Source organism: Euphorbia lathyris, chromosome 1, assembly GCF_963576675.1.
Source record: "Euphorbia lathyris chromosome 1, ddEupLath1.1, whole genome shotgun sequence".
Lineage (NCBI taxonomy): Eukaryota > Viridiplantae > Streptophyta > Magnoliopsida > Malpighiales > Euphorbiaceae > Euphorbia > Euphorbia lathyris.
In genome coordinates, this window is record NC_088910.1 from 26,049,755 (window position 1) to 26,066,060 (window position 16,306).

The window sequence follows — 16,306 nt, forward strand, 5'->3', positions numbered from 1 at the left end:
GTCTATCTAAAAATTACACAAAATACATAAAAAAGAATTAGAAAAATTACAAAGAGGGGTAAGAATGGAGAAAAAACGGCCATTGGACGCGTAATGCACCGGGCCGCCCTTTTATATTAATAATTAAATTTGAAAGTATAATTAATATATTAATTTTTTAATGAAATAACTATTGTGGAAGTTTTCGATCCAATCATCTGAAAGAAAATGAATATTGAAAATTCTGGACTCTAATGGGCCGGGATTCAATGAGGATGAGTATTACCCATTTGACAAGCCTGTAAAAAGATGAGGTTAGGTTAGTAATGTTGGGTAAACGATGAGGCGGGAGCCGAGTTATAACTTATATTTAACCTAACCAATTCCTCTGCCTCAGAGGGTTCTGCACATACATTACATAGAGTAGAGAGAGAAAGGATTTTCGTCTTCTTCATTAATCACTTCGACGATCAACCATGGCAGACGACGACTACAATGATATGGACATGGGGTTAGATCTTTCTCCCTCTTCCCTCTCCACCCCACACACACTACTTCCCAAAACGACCTAGGGTTTCTTTTAGTTTTCCCTCTCACTCAATTAATTTCACAGAACTAGGCTAGATTAATTTGATTTCGTTCGCAGTTTATATCGAAGTAATCACAATCAGAAGTTGAAAGGATACGAAATATTCTTACTTTTTTGGAACCAATTTGTTAGGTTTTCTAGACTTTATTTGTTTCTCTTTTGCGGAATCATCTATGGTCGTGGAGGTTGCCTTGTTCTAATTTCAAAATGAGAACTCTGGAGAAAACTACTACTTATTCGCTTAGGCTTTGCTAAATGTTCAGAATGGAGAATGCTAAGTTGCAGGACATCAATTTTCTGTTTTATTATTAATTTTCCCCACAGTAAAGACAATTGGGTGTTTTCTCTAATGTATAGTGGACAAGATGCTATTAAATGTTATGTTGGATTGCAACCTGGTTGCCAGAATTTTGTTGTAGCCAAGTGATAGAGAGCATACAGTAGTTTGAGATTTTGAATATAATTAGATGTATACATACTTGGTATATTTGTGTTTCCATCTAAGCATTATTGAGGATGAGTGTTGTTTTAAGATGCTTTCAGTTTTGTTTTAAGATGCTTTCAGTTTTGTATTTACATATATATGTTTTCTCATTTATCTGGTGTACAATGATGTTGACAACTGAGGGCCCTTGAATTGTTATTTCAGATATGAGGATGAGCCAGCAGAGCCTGAGATTGAGGTAAGAAATCATTACTTATATCTGATTTTTATAATGTAACCAAAAGTTCCCATGTTATCTTAATATATGTGGAATGATTGGACAGGAAGGAGCAGATGAGGAGGTTGAGAACAATAACAATGAAGATGTGCCTGGGGACCCCATTGAAACCGAGGATAGAGAAGAACAGGAAGCAGTAGAACGACCTCGTAAAACGTCTAAATATATGACAAAATATGAGCGTGCCAGAATATTGGGCACTCGTGCCCTGCAAATCAGGTCTTCTTCAATATACAGTTTCAAAATTATTTTCATTTCAAATTAGATTGATAATTAGAATTGATGGCATTATAAATTTCATCTTTGACTTTGCAGCATGAATGCTCCTGTAATGGTTGAGTTGGAAGGAGAAACAGACCCGCTTGAGGTAAGATTTTATGGATACATGTGAACACTATGGTTGTATGAATGGACAATTGCTTGCTTACTTGTGAAACATGACGTGGGTTACTAATTGTTTTGCTGAAAATTAACTGTAATTGCAACATTTTTAATGTCTTGTTTCATCTCATCTTCCTTTCCTATTCATGCCCTGCACACTTGATAATTTATCTTTGTTTCATGGCACCAATTGAACTAAAAGCTTAAACTGATAGTTAAAGGTCCAATTCATATTAATATCTGACACACCCCGTGAATACCCACTTGGCTTGAAGCATACACCATACAGACCATATTACCAGGTCCCTCAATTTAATCAACAAATGAGGTTGCCATGAATCGGACCCTTGATCGCTTGGTCAAAGAGGTTCTGATACCATGCCATGGAACCAATTGAACTAAAAGTTTAAACTGATAGATAAAGGCGCAATTCATATTTTGTTGCTAAAATCACATGGTATCCTAATAAACTAGAATAAGAGTTTCTGAGAAAAACAAAATTTTATCTAACATAACAAACAAAAATTAGTCTTGCCTTCAGATTCAGATGGCAAGACGCTTCCTTTAAAATCAGTTTCGATGGATGTGTTCCTATTAATGATGGTGCACTTTATGCAACGCTGTACAAGATATAAATAAGATGGAAATGATATAGTACATAGTTCAGCATATCTAGATAGTCTATTCTAATAGTTTCTTCATCTTGATCAAATGTTTGATAATCTCTGATGAGGTTGAGGATTCATTGCTGCAAAAAATCACATGTTGCTGTGTTTTATCTATCATCTCAGCATTTATTTGAGATGGTAATTGGTCAATATATAAAATCGTTGTTTGTGGATCATATCTGTTATTAACATTATGCAATGCAGTAAAAAAAATGAATCAGATGGAATTGACATTGTATATAGCTCGGAAATTCAGCATCAACATACTAGTATCATCATTTGATGAAATGTTTGAAAATCTTTTATGCTGATGAGATTAAGCATTATATATGAAGCACTTGAATTCAATTGTTGTCGCAGCATTGGCTGTGATGGTATAATTGATAGTCTTGTCTTGTGAGCTAAGACTGAGATATTTCCTCTTGTTTTTTTTTTTTTTTCCTAATTCCTAATGTACGGCTCTTCTACTTTAATTTACAAGTAAAAGTATATTTTGGTGAAATTGGACACTATCCATGGTTGATTTCTGCCTGACAAGTGAGGTTGAAATGCAATTGTGGTATTGTGAATGTTGGTTATTATATTGATGCAAAAAAAAAAAAAACCCTTCTACTGAACTTTTGGGTAAAGCTGTAACAGCATAAAGTTCATTTTGTGCTCAATCTGAGGGATCTTTTTTTTTATTGATTGACAATTGAAGTTCTTCAATTCAAGATAAGAAATTTTGATCAGCACCATACAGACCACTCGGAAATAATTTTTGTAACCCTGGAAATATGAGCTAAAACAGGAAACACCAGTTTGAGTCGTTCAGTCTTAGAAAATATTTCATTTTAACTTCTTAATTTCCTCCTATTTTCCAGTTGGCGTATGGTTTCATTTTTTTTTTCTTGTATATTTTTCTAGATTGCCATGAAGGAACTCCGAGAGCGGAAAATACCTTTCACCATCCGGCGCTACCTGCCTGATGGAAGGTGAGATTGTGTAACTATTATTATTAACTTCAAATGTTAACTTGCTGGAATTTGGTCCTGCAGTTTCTTTTCCCTTTGATTAATTTTTTTGTTCCTGTTCTTTTCTTGTTCCTGTTCTTTTCGGGATAATCAAGTTACGAAGACTGGGGAGTAGATGAACTGATTGTGGAAGATTCATGGAAGAGGCAAGTGGGAGGCAATTGATCTGCTGGAGTTTGTGAATGAAAATTGGCTTGAGAAAGCATGGAATGATGTATCCCTGTAACTTTTAACCAGTTCTGTAAAAAAGAATTTCACTGTTGTTTTTCCGACGGATTGTTTGTAGACACATATATATAAGCGTAACTTCCTCTGGTAAATGATATGCATTTTGTGGTGATAGATTAATTGTGAAAAGCAAATACAGGAATAGCATAATCAATTGCAAGACAATCAATTATACCATCACAATCAATGCTGCAATAACAATTCAATTCAACTAATTCATATGTAATCTTAATCTCATCAGCATAAAAGATTTTCAAACATTTCATCAAATGAAGAAAAAGAAGATACCATGTTAATTCCATCTAATTCATTTTTATACTGCATTACATAATGTTAATAACAGATATTATCCACAAACAACGATTTTATATATTTACCAATTACCATCACAAATAAATGCTGAGATGACAGATAAATATGATTTTTTTTGCAGCACTGAATCCTCAACCTCATCAGAGATTTTCAAATATTCGATCAAGATAAAGAAACTATTAGAATAGACTATCTAGATATGCTAAACTATATACTATATCATCCATCTTATTTATATCTTGTACAGTGTTGCATAATGTGCACTATCATTTTAAGGAACACATCCATCGAAACTGATTTCAAAGAACGATGTATTGACCTATTGCCATCTGAATCTGAAGGGAAGACTATTTTCTTTTTGTTTGTTTTTGTTGTTAGATAAATTCTACTTCTCTCAATTAGAATTTAGAAACTCTTATTCTAGTTTATTAGGGTACCATGTGAATTTTAGCAACAAAATGTCAAATATTAATATGAATTGCGCCTTGAACTATCAGCTTAAGCTTTTAGTTCAATTGGTTCTATGACATGGAATCGGTGGCTCTTTGACAAAGTGATCAAGGTTTCGATTCCGGACAACCTCATTTGTTGATTAAATTGAAGGACATGGTAATATGAGTCTGTGTTGTGTGTGCTTCGAATCCGATGGGTATTTGGCATGCGGCGGTGTGCCAGATATTAATATAAACTAGCCCTTTAACTATCAACTTAGCTTTCAGTGCAATTGGTTCCACGACACAAAGATAAAAGTATCAAGTGTGCAGGGCATGGATAAGAAAGGAAGATGAGATGAAACAAGACATATTAAAAAATGTTGTTAACTACAGTTAATTCTTTCAGTAAACTCTTAGCAACCCATATCATGTTTCACAAGTAAGCAAGCAATTTCCCATTCATACAACCACAGTATTCACATGTATCCATAGAATCTTACCTCAAGTGGGTCTGTTTCTCCTTCCAACTCAACCATTACAGGAGCACTCATGCTGCAAAGCCAAAGATGAAATTTATAATGCCATCAATTCTACTTGATCAATCTAATTTTGAAATGAAGATGATTTTTAAACAATATATGGAAGAAGACCTGATCAATCTAATTCTGGCGCGCTCATATTTTGTCATATGTTTGGACATTTTACGAGGTCGTTCTACTGCTTCCTGTTCTTCTCTATCCTCGGTTTCAATGGGGTCCCCTGGCACATCTTCATTGTTATTGTTCTCAACCTCCTCATCTGCTCCTTTATGTCCAATCATTCCACATACATTGAGATAACATGGGAACTTTTGGTTACATTATAGAAATCAGATATAAGTAATGATTTCTTACCTCAATCTCGGGCTCTGCTGGCTCATCCTCATATCTGAAATAATAATTCAAGGGCCCTCAGTTGTCAACGTCATGGTACACCAGATAAGCGTTGACATTGATTCTTTTGATCACCTTATATGGGTTATACCTTTTTGGCTGAAGTTTGCTACTTGGGGCACTAGCGAGCATTTCCTTGCTTAGGTATACCATCACTTCATCCCCAACGTCGAACTGAGGGTCCCTTCGGTGCTCATCAACCTTAGCCTTCAACTTCTGGTTCTGCTCCTTAAGAGTCTCCTTCACCTCCTGATGCATCCGCATATACTCATTCACAAGGTGTTTGGCAGTCACATTCTCCTTTTCCCCCTTCAGAAGGGTTATGATGTCTAGGGTATGATTAGGGATCTTCGTATACACCATTTCAAATAGTGACTTTCCAGTTTCCGAATGTACAGATCCGTTGTAGGCGAACTCTGCCTAGGGCAAGACCAAATCCCACATCTTGGGCTTATCCTTATATTTTCTTCTCAGCAAGTTTCCCAAGGTTTGATTAACTACCTTTGTCTAACCATCAGTCTGCGGGTGTGCTGTGGTACTGAATTTCAGGATCGTATCAAAGAGGGCCCACAATATCCGCCAAAAGTGGCTTAGAAACTTTGTATCTCGATCCGAGATGTTCTTTGGTACCCCATATAGGCTTACTACCTCTTTGAAGAACAGTTTGGCGATCGCTGAGGCATCATTCATCGTTCCGCGTGGGATAAAATGGACCAATCTTGGAAAACATGTCAATGGAATCCATGCCCTTTTGGGTTCTGGATAATATGAGGATGAAATCCATGGATAAATCTTCTCATACTGTCTTTGGCACGGGTAGTGGTAGGTGTAGGTCGGCGTTAGTCGTATATGCTTTGGTGGTTTGGAAAATATAAGACCGCTCCACCAGGTAAGTGACATCCCTTCTCATCTTAGGCCAGAAGTACCGAGAGCTCATTGTTTCGTAGGTTTTGTCCCTCCCGAAGTGCCCTTCTAGACTCCCTCTGTGTAAATCCCGGATGACCTTCTCCCGTATGGAGGTACATGGTAAGCAAAACTGGTTACCTCTCATAAGATATTCATCAAACAGATGATACACCCCACCCCACGTTGGCTTCTACAATTCTCCCAAATGTTTCTAAAGTCTAGATCCGCTTTATAGTCTCCTCGGATGTGCTCAAAACAATCTATCTCTATATTCACCATCCTCAAGAGTGCCACTTTCGGCTTAGGGCATCCACTACCTTATTCTGTTGTCCGACCTTATGGATACGTTTATAGGGGAACTTATATACGAAGGCGGACCATTGGGCATGCATGGAGCTTTGGGGCTGCTTTTGACTCCCTTAATACTTAAGAGCTTGGTGGTTTATGTAGAAGATATATTCAATACATTTTTGGGTAAATAATTTATTAGTCTCTCACTTTTTACCTAACAGACTGTTTAGTCCTCCTATTTTGAAAAATACATTATAAGGTCCTTAGATTTTGCCAACATTAACCTTTTGGTTCTAAAAGCTAAGATATGTTCGGTTAAAAATCTAAAAAAATAGATAAAAGGACCACAAGGTTAATATTGGCAAAAGATATGGATCTTAAAATGTGTTTTTCAAAATAAAGGACTAAACAGTGTGTTAGGTAAAAATTAGGGGACTAATAAATTATTTACCCTACATTTTACTATCATCTATCAATTAAGTTTTATTTATTTATTAAAAAATTTAGTTTAAATTTATATAAAATATATTAATATTTAAATTTTAAAGTATAATTAATATATTAAATTAATAATTAATAAACACTAAAAAATATGTTATATAATTCTACCAAAAAAAAAAAAAAATGTTATATAATGTTAATATCATATATTAATAGATATATATCAATGGATATCACATGACTAATTTTTATAGTAATAAGTTAGGGATCTTTATAAAATAAGGTGTTGTTTGATAAAATTGAAAATTAAGTGTTGAAAAAATTAAGTACAAAATACAACTAAGTCGTATCGATAAACTTAATTCTTAATATGTCATTATTTTCTATATATTATGATTTTACACATAATTTAAAAATACTAGACGCCTATTCATAAATCATAAACCATAGAAAATATATTATAGACTTCTAATTTATAAATTCTAATCTTTAAAATATATTAAAAGTACTGATTTTACTAGTTTGACATAATTCAAAATTATGATTTGACATACTTGTAAATAGTTTTTGAAAGATGAATTTTTGTGTAATTTTCCCATAAAAATATTAGTTGATAATGTTTAACTTAAAATATTAAACGGTATTAGATTACTCCATTTTCTCATCTTGTTTACATTTTCACTTTAAAATAAAGAGTTTTAAGTGTTTAGTGAGACATCTCATGTTTACCTTTTTATAACTGAGAAATAGTTGTTTATAAAAACATGGAATCCCTGTTTTTTTGAAAAGCAACATTTTTCAACAACAAACAGCAAATAACAACAATAGGTAAAACAAACGGACCCTAAAAGTTAAATATTTTAACTTCTTAATATAGTTGTAAGTAGTTTTTCAAACGTGAATTTTCATGTAAATTTCCCATATAACTATGAGAAAATTACATAGAAATTCATCTAAAAATTATTTACAACTATATCAATTCATAATTTTGGAGTATGTCAAACTACTAAAATTAGTACTTTTAATATATTTTAAAGATTACAATTTATAAATTAGAAGTCTATGATATATTTTCTAGGGTTTATGATTTATGAATTGGAGTCTAGATTTTTTAAATTATTGTGTAAAATCATAATATACAGAGAATAATGACATATTAAGAATTAAGTTTGGTAATATGATTTTGTTGTAATTTTGTACTTAATTATGATATTCATGTATTTGACCCTATAACTATTATCGAAGTTTTGGATCCATCATCTGCAAGAAAATGAATATCGAAGATTCTGGACTCTAATGGGTCGGGATTCAATGAGGATGAGTATTACCCATTTGACAAGCCTATAAAAAGATGAGGTTAGATTAGTAATATTGGGTAGACGAGGAGGCGGGAGTCGAGTTATAACTTATATAACCTAAGTCTTTGTTTGGGAGTTTAAAGGTTAATAGAGGTGAGAGTTAAAGGAGGTAATGGAAAGGAAAGTTAAAAATTAACCTTGTTTGGGGGTTTACATGATGTAAATGAGGTTAAACGTTTAATTTTGTTTGGAAGTTTAAATATGGAGGGGAATGAAAGTTAAATTTACTCTGCAGAGACAATAAATTTTAAAAAACTCTACATTACTCCCATTAATCCCCCAATTTGGAGGTTAGAGCAAGTAAACATTTAACTCCATTAACCTCTATTTACTTTCAAAAAAAATAACTCCAAAAAAAAAATTAATTTAATACTTAACCTTCGGTTACTCCCATTAACCTCCTGACAAACGAGGGATAATTAATTCTTCCATAAGTAATAGATTAGATTACAGCCTTTCCCGAACAAAAAAAAAAAAAAAAAAAAGATTACAGCCTTTCGTGCCTTCTTCTGCCTCAGAGGGTTGTGCACATTCAGAGAGTAAAGAGAAAAAAGGATTTTCGGTTTCTTCATTAATCACTTCGACGATCAACCATGGCAGACGACGACTACAATGATATGGACATGGGGTTAGATCTTTCTCCCTCCTCCCTCTCCACCCCACACACTCTACTTTACGAAACGAGCTAGGGTTTCTTTTAGTTTTCCCTCTCACTCAATTAATTTCACCGAACTAGGCTAAATTTATTTGATTTCGTTCGCAGTTTATATCGAAGTAGTCACAATCAGAAGTTGAAAGGATACGAAATATTTTTTGGAACCAATTTGTTAGGTTTTCTAGACTTTATTTGTTTCTCTTTTGCGGAATCAGCTATAGTCGTGGAGGTTGTGTTATACTGGTTTCAAAATAACAACTGTGGAGAAAACTACTACTTATTCGCTTAGGCTTTGCTAAATGTTCAGAATGGAGAATGCTAAGCGTATTAGTTAGTTGCTTGGGTAGCATTTACCAAGTTGCAGGACATCAATTGTCTGTTTCATTATTGATTTTCCGTACAGTATCTACAATTGGGTGTTTTCTCTAATTGGATTGCAACCTGGTTGCCAGAATTTTGTTGTCTCTAAGTGTGAGAGAGCATACAGTAGTTTGAGAGTTTGAATATAATTAGATGTATAAATACTTGGTATATTCTGCGTTTCCAACTCAGCATTATTGAGGATGAGTGTGTGTTTTAAGATGCTTTCAGTTTTGTATTTACATATATATGTTTTTCTTTTATCTGGTGTGCAATGACGTTGACAACTGATGTCCCTTGAATTGTTATCTCAGATACGAGGATGAGCCAGCAGAGCCTGAGATTGAGGTAAGAAATCATTACTTATATCTGATTTCTATAATGTAACCAAAAGTTACCATGTTATCTTAATGTATGTGGAATGATTGGACAGGAAGGAGCAGATGAGGAGGTTGAGAACAATAACAATGAAGATGTGCCTGGGGACCCCATTGAAACCGAGGATAGAGAAGAACAGGAAGCAGTAGAAAGACCTCGTAAAACGTCCAAATATATGACAAAATATGAGCGTGCCAGAATATTGGGCACTCGTGCTCTGCAAATCAGGTCTTCTTCAACAACAACAACAACAACAACAAAGCCTTAGTCCCGAAATGATTCGGGGTCGGCTAACATGAACCATCATATAAAACCGTGAAAATCAAGTCGTGTCAGCGACACAGATTCTCTCCCTCCACTCCGTCCTATCCACTACCATATTTTCCTCAATTCCCAATAAACTCATATCACTCTCGATCACCCTCCTCCAAGTTTGCTTAGGTCTTCCCCTACCCCTCACCACTACATCCCTTTGCCACTCTTCGGTTCTCCTAACCGGCGCATCAAGCGCTCTACGTCTCACATGGCCAAACCACCTTAGTCGGTTTTCTCTCATTTTATTCTCAATAGATGTAACCCCTACTTTTGTCCTAATTATTTCATTACGCACCCGGTCCTTTCTCGTGTGACCACACATCCATCTCAACCTACGCATCTCCGCCACCGACATCTTATGGATGTGGCAGTGTTTCACTGCCCAACACTCCGTACCATATAACAATGCTGGTCTAATTGCCTTCCGGTAGAATTTTCCCTTCAATCTATTAGGCATGCCGGGATCACAAAGGAAACCCGTAGCACTCTTCCACTTCGACCAACCAGCTTTAATCCTATGGGCAACATCTCCATCTACTTCTCCATCCGTTTGGATAATAGATCCTAAATACCGGAAGCAATCCGAGGCCTGAACAACTCTCCCATCTAGGGTGATTGTCCCTGCCTCCCTACTCCTACGGCCGCTAAACTTACACTCCAAATATTCTGTCTTACTTCGACTCAACTTAAAGCCTCTAGATTCTAGAGTTTGCCTCCATAGTTCCAACTTCATCTCCACTCCTTCTTTCGTCTCATCAACCAACACAATATCATCTGCAAACAGCATGCACCATGGTATACCATCTTGAAGTGAACTTGTTAGTTCATCCATAACGATGGCAAAAAGAAATGGGCTTAGTGCGGAACCTTGATGCACTCCAATCGTAATAGGAAACTCTTCAGTTTTCCCAACACTAGTACGTACACTCGTGCATACTCCTTCATACATGTCCTTTATGATGTCAATATATTTCCGCGAAATGCCTTTCCTTATCAAGGCCCACCAAAGTACTTCCCTTGGTACCTTATCATATGCTTTCTCCAAGTCAATGAAAACCATATGCAAGTCTTTCTTCTTATTTCGATAGTGCTTCATTAATTGTCTCATTAGATGGATGGCTTCCATAGTTGATCTTCCCGGCATAAAGCCAAACTGGTTTTCCGAGATCTTCACCGTCCTCCTTAGCCTTTGTTCAATCACTCGCTCCCAAAGTTTCATAGTGTGACTCATTAATTTGATTCCCCGATAGTTGGCACAATCTTGGACATCGCCTTTGTTCTTATACAAAGGGATTAAGGTACTTTTCCTCCATTCTGATGGCATCTTATTGTTTCTCCAAATTTTGTTGAAGAACGTCGTCAACCATTCGATTCCTCTTTCTCCCAAACATCTCCAAATCTCAATAGGGATGCCATCAGGTCCTACTGCTTTCTTCAACTTCATCTTACTTAATGTCATTTTGACTTCACCCTTTTGAATTCTCCGCAGGCATTCATGATTTATCATATCGTGATGGATACTTATATCTCCAACATCTTGTTGGCGATCTCCATTAAATAAGTCATCAAAATAGGACCTCCATCGTTCCTTGATATCCTTATCTCCAACTAGGACTTTCTGGTCCACATCCTTCACACATTTAACTTTTCCGAGATCTCGCGTCTTCCTATCTCTCATCCGAGCAATTCTATATATGTCTCTTTCCCCTTCTTTCGTATCCAATCTTGTATACAGATCCCGATTCACCTTTGCTCTAGCATCTCGTATGACCTTCTTTACTTCCCTTTTAGCCTCTTTGTATTTTTCGTAGTTCTCGTCACTCCTACATTTCCCCAATAGTTTATAGGATTCTCTCTTACTCTTTACTGCTTGTCGTACTTCTTCTGTCCACCAAGATGTGTCCTTACCCGGTGGCATGCTATCTTTAGATTCCCCTAGAACTTCCTTCGCTACTTCCCTTATACTATGCTCCATCTTATTCCATATTGAATCTATATCTGAATCCATATTGCAAGTCCAAATATCTTTTTTGGTCATCTCATCCACAAATTTTTGTTGATTCTCCCCTTGCAATTTCCACCACTTAATCTTAGTCTCTACTTGAGGTGTTTGTTTTCTTATACATTTCCTACTTCGAAAATCTAGCACCACTACTCTATGTTGGGTTGTCGTACTCTCACCAGGGATCACCTTACAATCAATATAACTCTTTCTCCAAGCACTCCTTACTAAGAAGAAGTCAATTTGGCTCGCATTACCGCCACTCCGATAAGTCACTAAGTGGGATGTTCTCTTCATAAACCATGTGTTCATGATACTCAAGTCATAGGCTGATGCGAATTCCAAAATATCATTTCCTGCTTCATTCTTATCTCCAAAACCATACCCTCCATGAACACTCTCAAACCCATCTCGCCTAGAACCCACGTGTCCATTGAGATCACCCCCTAGTACCATTTTTTCATCCCTAGGAACCTGTTGCACCACTTCCTCTAAGTCATCCCAAAAAGCTTGTCTTATAGACACATCTAATCCTATTTGTGGCGCATATGCACTAATGACATTCACAACCTCATCCCCTATCACTAGCTTAACACTCATAATTCTATCGCTCTTCCTAGACACCGCTACTACCTCATCAATATACTCCCTATCAATAAGAATACCTACTCCATTTCTACCCTTATCCTTTCCTGAGTACCAAAGCTTATAACCCCAAGGAGCTATCTCTCTAGCCTTGGCTCCAACCCACTTGGTTTCTTGTAGGCATAATATATTTATTCTCCTCCTCTTCATAACATCTACAATTTCAGCTAATCTTCCTGTCAAAGAACCTATGTTCCATGTCCCAAAGCGTAACCTACTACCCTTACCCCTACCCCTACCATTACCGTGGACTAGCTTATTTACCCGCAACCCTTGCATATTTGACACCACCCCCGGGTCCTGGGGTGGCGCGCCGCTTCGGGGCGACGACCTAGCAACCCTTGCACATTTATCACTACACCCGGGTCTAGGAAGTGCAGCGCGTCGCTGAGTAGGGAACGCCCCAACGGTATTTATATTATGGTTCATGTCATAAGATGTGGCTAAGTTTTACGCTGGCCGCCACAAACCTACCGCAACCCTCCTCCTTTGTCCGGGCTTGGGACCGGCTGTAAAGGCCACCAAGTGACCCTCACAGGCGGAGTTATCAGGTCTTCTTCAACATACTGTTTAAAATCATTTTCATTTCAAAATTAGATTGATCAAGTAAGTAGAATTGATGACATTATAAATTTCATCTTTGGCTTTGCAGCATGAATGCTCCTGTAATGGTTGAGTTGGAAGGAGAAACAGACCCGCTTGAGGTAAGATTTTATGGATACATGTGAAAACTATGGTTGTATGAATGGACAATTGCTTGCTTACTTGTGAAACATGATGTGGGTTGCTAATAGTTCACTGAAGGAATTAACTGTAGTTACAACATTTTTAATGTCTTGTTTCATCTCATCTTCCTTTCTTATCCATGCCCTGCACACTTGATACTTTATGTTTGTTTCATGGCACCGATTGAATTGAACTAAAAGCTTAAGCTGATAGTTAGAGGCCCAATTCATATTAATATCTGACACACCCCGTGAATACCCACTTTGGCTTGAAGGTTGCACAACACAGACCCATATTACCAGTTCCTTCAATTTAATCAACAAATGAGGTTGCCATGAATCGAACCTTGATCACTTGGTCAAAGAGGTTCTGATACCATGTCATGGAACCAATGGAACTAAAAGTTTAAGCTAATAGTTAAAGGTCCAATTCATATTTTGTTGCTAAAATCACATGGTACCCTAATAAACTAGAATAAGAGTTTCTAAATTCTAACTGAGAAAAACAAAATTTTATCTAACATAACAAACAAAACTTAGTCTTGCCTTCAGATTCAGATGGCAATAGGCCAATACATCGTTCTTTAAAATCAGTTTCGATGGATGTGTTCCTAATAATGATAGTGCACATTATGCAACGCTGTACAAGATATAAATAAGATGGCTGATATAGTAAATAGTTCAGCATATCTATATAGTCTATTCTAATAGTTTCTTCATCTTGATCGAATGTTTGAAAATCTCTAATGAGGTAGAGGATTCAGTGTTGCAAAAAAATCATATGTTACTGTGTTTTATCTATCACCTCAGCATTTATTTGAGATGGTAAAAGCATTTATTTACAAGTAAAAGCATATTTTTGTGAAATTAGACACTCTCCATGGTTCATTTTAACTTCTTAATTTCCTCCTATTTTCCAGTTGGTGTATGGTTTCATTTTTTTTCTTGTATATTTTTCTAGATTGCCATGAAGGAACTCCGAGAGCGGAAAATACCTTTCACCATCCGGCGCTACCTGCCTGATGGAAGGTGAGATTGCGTAACTATTATTATTAATTTCAAATGTTAACTTGCTGGAATTTGGTCCTGCAGTTTCTTTTCCCTTTGATTAATTTTTTTGTTCCTGTTGTTTTCGGGATAATAAAGTTACGAAGACTGGGGAGTAGATGAACTGATTGTGGAAGATTCATGGAAGAGGCAAGTGGGAGGCAATTGATATATTGGAGTTTGCCAATGAAAATTGGCTTGAGAAAGCATGGAATGATGTATCGCTGTAAAAATGAATTTCACTGTTGTAACTTGTAACCAGTGCTGTAAAAAAGAATTTCACTGTTGTTTTTCCGACGGATTGCTTATCGGGTCCAGTTGAATTGAAAGGACCCAATCAGATTGACCAGGTTTTGAGAACTAGAGTAAACATATATTTATCTCATTTTATATTTTGTTTTAATTAATAAAATAAAATATAGTGTAATCAGAAATTAAAAGAGAAACAAATAAACTATAGAAAATCCAATTTGTAAAAGAGAACAAAAATATAAAATATAAAATATATATAAGAAAAAAGAAAATCGAGGAAATTAGAAAGCGGTAGTTGAGAAGTAGAAAGGATTTCATGTCATGTCATCCAAAAAAAACATTTGATATCTTTGATTTTATTCTAGTGCACTGCTTCACTCATCTTTTATTGGATTTTGCCCTAAAATAGGGCTTTAAATGAGAATTTATTCTCATTAGGGGTCCGGTTAAACATTTTGCCCACTGTAGGGCTTGTTTAACCGGGTTCGAAACCGGAAGATAAACTTCTGGTTTCAAATTGTAAAGAAACCGGAAGTTTATCTTCCGGTTTCTAACTTTTTTATTTTTTTTTTATTTTTTTAATAATTAAAAATAGAAACCGGAAGTTCCTCTTCCGGTTTCAATTTAATATATATATATATATATATATATATATATAGGTACCTTCTATGGTTACTTTGTTTTTGACAAAGTACCATTACTTGGTGTGTTTTCACCGTTGGATGATGGAGTGTAAAATTAATCCAATGGTGAAAACACACAAAGTAAGGCTTACTTTGTCAAAAACAAAGTAAGCATAGCCTTTACCTATATATATATATTATAAACCTGTAAATGGTCCACCGCTTTTCAAAAAAAATGTAATGAAAAATTTCAAAAAAGTACCCTTTCTTTTTTAAACTTTTAATTTAACTTCAATCTTTAACTATTTATTTTTAAATTCATTAATTAAATATTTTTTTGTCAAATTAGTTAGTAGTAAATATCTAATTCGGTTAAAAATGTTTATTTTTTTTAAATGTGAGTTTGAAATTATATTTTTGACAGTTTAAATTACGGTTTTTACAGTTATTTTATAATTCCAAATATCACCGAAAAATTACTATTCGAAGTGAAAGTTAAACAATTTCAAATTGTAATTTAAACTGTCACTGTTCGAAGTGACAGTTAAATGTTCAAAGTGACAGCTAAATGTTCAAAGTGCAAAAATCATATTTCAAACTGTAATTATAAAGAAACTGTAATTTAAATTGTCACTTTAAACCATAATGTTACGGTTAATTTTATAATTTCAAACATCACCAAAAAGTTACGGTTCGAAGTGACAGTTAAACCATTTCAAACTGTAATTTAAACTGTTCGAAGTGACAGTTAAATGTTGGCCAAATTTAACTGTCACTTCGAACAGTTTAAATTACAATTTGAAATTGTTTAACTTTCACTTCGAATAGTAATTTTTCGGTGATATTTGGAATTATAAAAGAACTGTAAAAACCGTAATTTAAACTGTCAAAAATATAATTTCAAACTCACATTTAAAAAAAAATAAACATTTTTAACCGAATTAGATATTTACTACTAACTAATTTGATAAGAAAATATTTAATTAATGAATTTAAAGATAAATAGTTAAAGATTGAAGTTAAATTAAAAGTTTAAAAAAGAAAGGGGAC

General features: G+C 35.2%; 2 protein-coding genes across 2 annotated transcripts; both read left to right on the top strand.

Annotated features, from left to right (window-relative positions):
• The first annotated feature begins 331 nt into the window (after positions 1-331).
• Positions 332-3,694, top strand: LOC136225923 (DNA-directed RNA polymerases II, IV and V subunit 6A-like). Its single transcript, XM_066014094.1, has 6 exons — positions 332-490; positions 1,218-1,251; positions 1,337-1,509; positions 1,606-1,657; positions 3,246-3,313; positions 3,448-3,694. The coding sequence occupies exons 1-6, from the start codon at positions 456-458 to the stop codon at positions 3,515-3,517; spliced, it is 432 nt and encodes a 143-aa protein (XP_065870166.1). The 5' UTR covers positions 332-455; the 3' UTR covers positions 3,518-3,694.
• A 5,041-nt stretch (positions 3,695-8,735) lies between these two features.
• On the top strand, positions 8,736-14,734 carry LOC136225930 (DNA-directed RNA polymerases II, IV and V subunit 6A-like). The gene is made up of 6 exons (XM_066014104.1): positions 8,736-8,882; positions 9,584-9,617; positions 9,703-9,875; positions 13,262-13,313; positions 14,296-14,363; positions 14,481-14,734. The coding sequence occupies exons 1-6, from the start codon at positions 8,848-8,850 to the stop codon at positions 14,548-14,550; spliced, it is 432 nt and encodes a 143-aa protein (XP_065870176.1). The 5' UTR covers positions 8,736-8,847; the 3' UTR covers positions 14,551-14,734.
• Positions 14,735-16,306: the final 1,572 nt, after the last annotated feature.